This window comes from Hordeum vulgare, chromosome 4H (assembly GCF_904849725.1).
Source record: "Hordeum vulgare subsp. vulgare chromosome 4H, MorexV3_pseudomolecules_assembly, whole genome shotgun sequence".
Classification (NCBI taxonomy): Eukaryota; Viridiplantae; Streptophyta; class Magnoliopsida; order Poales; family Poaceae; genus Hordeum; species Hordeum vulgare.
Window position 1 is genome coordinate 406,415,302 of NC_058521.1, and position 6,424 is coordinate 406,421,725.

The 6,424-nt window shown below is 47.4% G+C and overlaps 1 protein-coding gene across 2 annotated transcripts; it reads left to right on the plus strand.

Annotated features, from left to right (window-relative positions):
• Positions 1 to 354: 354 nt before the first annotated feature.
• Positions 355 to 3,607, plus strand: LOC123446519 (WUSCHEL-related homeobox 6-like). Of its 2 annotated transcripts, XM_045123094.1 has the most exons (3): positions 355 to 1,327; positions 2,799 to 2,974; positions 3,096 to 3,607. In XM_045123094.1, the coding sequence occupies exons 1-3, from the start codon at positions 601 to 603 to the stop codon at positions 3,111 to 3,113; spliced, it is 921 nt and encodes a 306-aa protein (XP_044979029.1). In that variant the 5' UTR covers positions 355 to 600; the 3' UTR covers positions 3,114 to 3,607. The 2 variants fall into 2 exon arrangements, with proteins under 2 accessions (XP_044979029.1, XP_044979028.1); XM_045123093.1 differs by lacking the exon at positions 3,096 to 3,607 and having other exon boundaries at positions 2,799 to 3,081.
• Positions 3,608 to 6,424: the final 2,817 nt, after the last annotated feature.

Genomic DNA, 6,424 nt, shown 5'->3' on the forward strand with positions numbered 1-6,424 from the left:
ACGAATGACCAAATCGTTCGTCCGAACGTATAAGAAGGGTTTAGGCATCATGTAGGTGCTCTAATCACCATTGTCACTTGTATACATATACACCCAATAACAAGTTGAGTAGTGGTTGCTTAAAATGGTCTTGCAGATAAACCGTAAATGGTAAAGATTAGAATGCCACACAGAATGACTGATCAGGCCGGTGGCCCCTTACCAACATCAATATATACAGTATTTAAAAAACACTAATTTGGTCGTACGTAGCAGTAAATAAATAATCATGGCGCGGTTGAGCCGGTTGTACAAACCCCTCGAGTCTATAGATATATTTTGCACCGCTACTAGAGAACTTGTCTGGGACATTCTTCCTCTCCTTCGCTAGCCAGCCAGCAGCCCCCCCTTGCTCTCCTATCTATAAGTACAACCCCTGAACAAAGGCATGAGGGTGCAAGGTTGGTTGTCCCCTTGAATCGAATCGCTGCCTTTCCTCGTCACCTCCATCGATCCAACCACGAAACCGCCCAGAAACCTTCTGCCCTCTTCACACCTTGCTAGAGCTAGTGTGCTTAACCAACGTTTTCCCCCCGGCCTACCCAACAATTCGATTGATCCATGGAGGGTAGCAGCAACAGCCCGGACGGGCAGTCGTCGGGCGGCAGCCCAGAAGAGCGCCGCAGCAGCGGAGGGAGGGGCCCGGGGGAGCCGGTGCGCTCGCGGTGGACGCCCAAGCCGGAGCAGATACTCATCCTCGAGTCCATCTTCAACAGCGGCATGGTCAACCCGCCCAAGGACGAGACCGTCCGCATCCGCAAGCTGCTCGAGCGCTTCGGCGCCGTCGGCGACGCCAACGTCTTTTACTGGTTCCAGAACCGTCGTTCCCGCTCACGCCGCCGCCAGCGCCAGATGCAGGCCGCCGCCGCCGCAGCAGCAGCAGCCGCATCGGCCTCCTCCGTCGCCGCCAGTAGCATGCCGGCTGCTACTAGCACCACCATCGGTCTTCCATCCGGCACCGGCTCCGTTCACCCCATGGCAATCGGTGGGGCCGCGAGCCAGTACGAGCAGCGAGCCACCTCGTCGTCCTCGTCTGGAAGCACAGGAGGCTCGTCGCTGGGGCTGTTAGCGCATGGCGCGGGGGTCTCAGGTGCCGGCGTTGGGTACCTGCAGGCATCGTGCGAGACATCGTCGCCGCTGGCGTCAGGGCTGATGGGGGACGTCGACAGCAGCGGCGGCGGCGACGATCTCTTCGCCATCTCGCGTCAGATGGGATTCGCCGGCCCCTCCTCGACGGCGCCGAGCACCGCCGTGCAGCAGCAGTACTACCCGTGCCAATTACCGGCAGGTGAGTTGAGTACTGTCGATCATTTTAGTTTAGTCACGTACGTGGTTGCTCCCTTCAATTGGTTGGGTTCATGTGATCCATCTCATGCATGTAACAATTCCACTCAACTCTACAAACATTTTCACTGAAAGACTCTAATTTATCAACTTCTTATGAGAAAGAATTGCTAGTGGATAGGCACGAAGTATCCAAAGGAACTTTTGACGATAGAAATGCTGATTTCACCCTACAGTTTCGTTTGTCTATATTTATGTGAGATGCAGAATTCAGGGAGATCTAGCTTGGATCTTCTGGAGACATACTTTATTTGGCCTTCCTTGACATATAGTTCATCTACTTGTTCTTTAGTCCTTAGATATAGTTCAGTTACAACTTCCTAGTCTACCTGTGCATGCATAAGATCATAGTACATGATACATCTGTCGTCCTCTCCACCAAAGCATACGTCCGTTCTCAATCCTTTAGAGGTTTCATTGTGATTATGTCATTATTATTATTTTTTGTTTTCCATAATGAATTGGGCAATTTTCAAATTTCAGCATTCATACATCCTCATCTTTATGACGCCGTGTCTCATTTGTATATCCACTTGAGCTGCTATGTGTCACATGCATCGAATGGAATTAACACATGTTTACGCATAATACATTTGGACGTGATGCCCACTTTGTTAAACAGACCGTTTACAGCGAAATATGGGTTACCACTTTGGGATTTCCTGCATGCATCCACATGTACTTGATCGTGATTTTTCTTATTTTTTCCCTTAACCATAATGCTACCGTTACTTACTTCTACTCCCTCTGTATGTAAATAATTGTAGTTGAAAAGAACTAGATTAGTTTTTTCTAACTACAATTATTTAGGAATGGAGGGAGTAGGTTATAAAACAAGGAATGGTATTTACTCTGGACAGCATCTTCATGTTTGCTTGCATGCATGCAGAGATATGTTACAGTGTCGATGCAAGCTAGCAGATAATACTACTCGGAAAATCATAAGTTACCATGTATCTGTATCTAGATGTAGGCCAAGCATATATTCACAAGTACTCGGCTTATATAAGCCTGTACGCCGAGTATCAAAAGAAGAAAACACGGCAACAAAATTAACCTCGGCTTATTTGACCGTAAGACGAGCGTGACAAAAGAGTATGCTCGACTTATAGGGAAAGCCCAGCATATACCACAAAAGGCGCATGGCGTACATATACTTTCATGGTTTTCTCATACTCTCTTGACACAGCGATATCATCGAAAGCAATTTTCCCATATGATAGAGAGGTCCCAACCACGAGTAAACGGTAGTACCGAACCATTGACATATATAATACCGGCATAATTTGGTTGGCTAGCTTATGCATGCATCTTTATTTGTTAATAATATTGTTGTCAAATGAGCTGTTGAATTCTTATTCTGAGTGGGTCGTATGCCGCCTCTGATTGACTGGCTGATTGCATGCTAATTCCAGCGACGATCACGGTGTTCATCAACGGAGTTCCAATGGAGGTCCCGAGGGGTCCAATAGACTTGCGAGCCATGTTTGGCCAGGACGTGGTGCTTCTCCACTCGACCGGGGCCCTCCTCCCAGTCAACGACTATGGCATTCTAATTCAGAGCCTGCAAATGGGAGAAAGCTATTTTCTGGTAACCATCCATATCACCTCTCAAGAGCATTCTTCTTCATGAAATTAGCATGTCAGCATCACATATGCACATATATGATCATCTTACATTGTCTCTCTTTTTTCCGCCATGACCCATGTAGGTCTCGAGACAAACTTAATAGTCCCCTATATAATACTCCATCGGTACCTAAGTACTTGTAGTTGAAGAAAACTAAACTAGTTCTCTCCAACTACAAGTATTTAGGTGCAGAATGAGTAGATAGATAGAAATCTCTACTCAAGTCTCACTGGATCAGATGGATGCATGGGGCGACATGGCGCAGTTCTTCAACCATCATAACGGGATGCCGTCTTGCACGTATATCATTTCGCCATCCAGAAGCAACCTAGTTACAGTGCTACCTGGCTTGGACAAATTAAGAAATTAAAACAGTGGTAGTATATATATATGTGTGTGTGTGTATTGCACCATCAGGAGTCTACGTCCCTACTTATGTGCCATTGAAACATACCAAGGCGTGGGCGGTTGGGTTTCTGATTAGATTACGAGTTACAATGGATTGTCTTCACATCGATCATTTTCGTTATTAGCAGGCACACTATTGACCGTCGAGCTAAATATTGATTTCAGCTACCAGCTGGTATCCTACTATCAGTGATGTAATGCGCTATGTGTCAGCCATACGCGCTTGGATTGTTTGTCCGGCCGGGTGGAGATATTCATTTACAAATTATGATTACACATTGTGTTTGCTCGCACTTTATTTGTCTCTTCGTTGTGTGCTCGATCTATTGCTCGGATCGCCAAATATAATCATCCATTTTGTGATTATTGATGGATTAAATATTATGGATTCAACAAGTGAACTTGCCAATTTGGTGAAGAGTGGATGTGCAATCCCATCACCCATAGGAGCAAGGTGGTGTTCGGCGGCCTACGGTTGTCGCTCCCTCTTCACTTCAAGAATCGTCGGGAGGACGCAGCTCTCTGTCCCCTTTGTCGTGTCGGACGAGGTCGATCAATGGCTACGTTTATGTAAAACCACTTCATGCCGTGCCTCCCCCCCCCCCCTCCGGTGGCGTGGCTAGCTTGATGAGCCAGGGTGGTTCAATAATGAAAAGTTCATGTAATTCTATGCATTGTAAAAAATACTTTTTCCTGCCCTATATTGGCTATGGTGGGATTTTCAGGGTGGTCCATAGACCGCCCTGTCCACCCTGGCTACGCCACTGCCCCCTCCCACAAAATAGAAAAGATAGAGTTGCGGAGACTGCTATGTAAAATACTCATCTTGGCTGAGGTGGTCGTATTGAAAGACTTGTCTCGCATACTCAGCCTATCTGGGGTGCTTGTCCATTATGGCCCGCCTCGGGAAGCTAGATGGGCCATATATAAGCGCTAGTTTCTTTTTGCTAATTCTAAATGATCAACGAATCGTTTACATATAGTTAGTTCCCAACACAAGTCGATATATATTGAACATATATTCCTTGAATGCATGTCTTTGTTACATTAATGAAGAAAATGCGTTGAAGAGTAACATTTACGGTCGCATGATGCTTTTCCTTGATTTGCTATGTGATGGGGTTATAGTCCCAGGGTAGGGTCATAGGTCTGGCCTATAGGTCCTACCCAAGGACTACCCTTCATAGAGGACAAGGCCCTTAGACAGTTCCGACTCAACTAAGGACGCCCCCATCATCCAGTCGGCGAGGATCCACTCGGAGCATATCTAACGTACCGACTGGAATCCACTCTGTACGTCGTAACTTCCCAAGAGGACAACGGTCATACGTTTTCATACACCATAACTAGCATTTAAGGCTTACGTTATCAGTAACGCCAGCCTTTACTCGCCACTACTCCGCCCCTGTCCACCGGGCCATTATGAAGGGCAGCGCACTCTATATAAGCCGCCCTTCACCACTGGTACAGGGGTTGGCACTTGTTGTAATCCCTTGATACACTCGATACAAAGCTCCCAAGAGCACTAAGATGTAGGGCTTTTACCTCCACCGTAGAGGGGCCTGAACTCATACATCCTCGTCGTAGCTAAGGCTCTGCCCATATACTTTCGTACCCCGTACTTCTACTGTCAGACTTATACCCACGACAGTTGGCGCCCACTGTGGGGTCAACATGACTGCAAAGAAGGTGGCTCATTATTTCCAAGACCACTCGGTATCTGTCATATCTGATGCTCCGTTGTCGGAAATTCTCCACAATCAGGACGCATCAGGCCGAGTGGCAAAGTGGGCAATGGAGATGCTATACTGCGACATCAAGTTCGAAGCCAAGAAAGCTATAAAGTCTCAAGCCCTTGCTGACTTCATAGCAGAATGGGTAGAACAACAGCAACCGACTTACATCTACTCGGCTCATTGGACCATGTTCTTCGATGGGTCCAAGATGTTGAATGGCTCCGGCGCCGGCGTAGTGCTCATATCCCCGAAAGGTGATAAACTCAAGTATGTGTTGTAGATCCATTTTGATTCTTCCAACAACGAAGCAGAGTACGAAGCTCTCCTTTACGGGTTGCGCATGGCCATCACACTCGGCGTCCGTCGCCTGATGGTCTATGGCGACTCAGATCTAGTGGTTAATCAAGTAATGAAGGAGTGGGATGTAAGGAACCCCACCATGACTGCATACTGCAACGCAATAAGGAAGCTCGAGAAGAAGTTCGAAGGTCTGGAACTTCACCATGTTCCCCGACTGAAAAACCAAGCAGCAGATGAATTGGCAAAACTTGGATCCACACGGAGACCTGTCCCGAGTGATGTCTGCCTCGAGCACCTACACCTCCCCTCGATAAAAGAAGATCCTTTTACAGAGGAACCTGTGCAACCGAAGAGCTCAACAGATCAGACTAAAGTCGAGGTTCCCGCTGTGGTTGACTTGGTCATGGAGATTCTAGCTGTAATTCCCGAATGGACTGTGCTATACATTGCGTACACCCTAAGGCAAGAGTTACCGGAAGACGAGGTCCAAGCTAGGCAGATCGTTCGCAGGTCGAAGTCCTTCGCCGTTGTTGATGACCAGTTATACAGAGAAAGTGTTTCAGGCGTCCTTCAGCGGTGTATCTCTCCTGAGGATGGTCGGTTAATTTTGGAAGAAATTCACTTGGGAACCTGCGGCCATCATGCCTCTTCAAGGGCAATCGTCGCCAAAGCATTCAGAGCTGGTTTCTTCTGGTTGCGAGCGAATGAAATGGCAAAAGATATAGTCAACCATTGCGAAGGTTGTCAGTTCTATTCAAACAAGTCCCACAAGCCAACGTTCGCGCTGAAGACAATGCCCCTTTCTTGGCCATTTGTCGTGTGGGGATTAGATAGAGTCGGACCATTCAGAACAGGCCAAGGAGGGTTCACCCATCTGCTGGTAGTAGTCGACAAATTTACCAAGTGGATTGAAGCCAAGCCAATCAAGAAGCTTGATGCCCTTATGACCATCAAATTTATCAGAGAC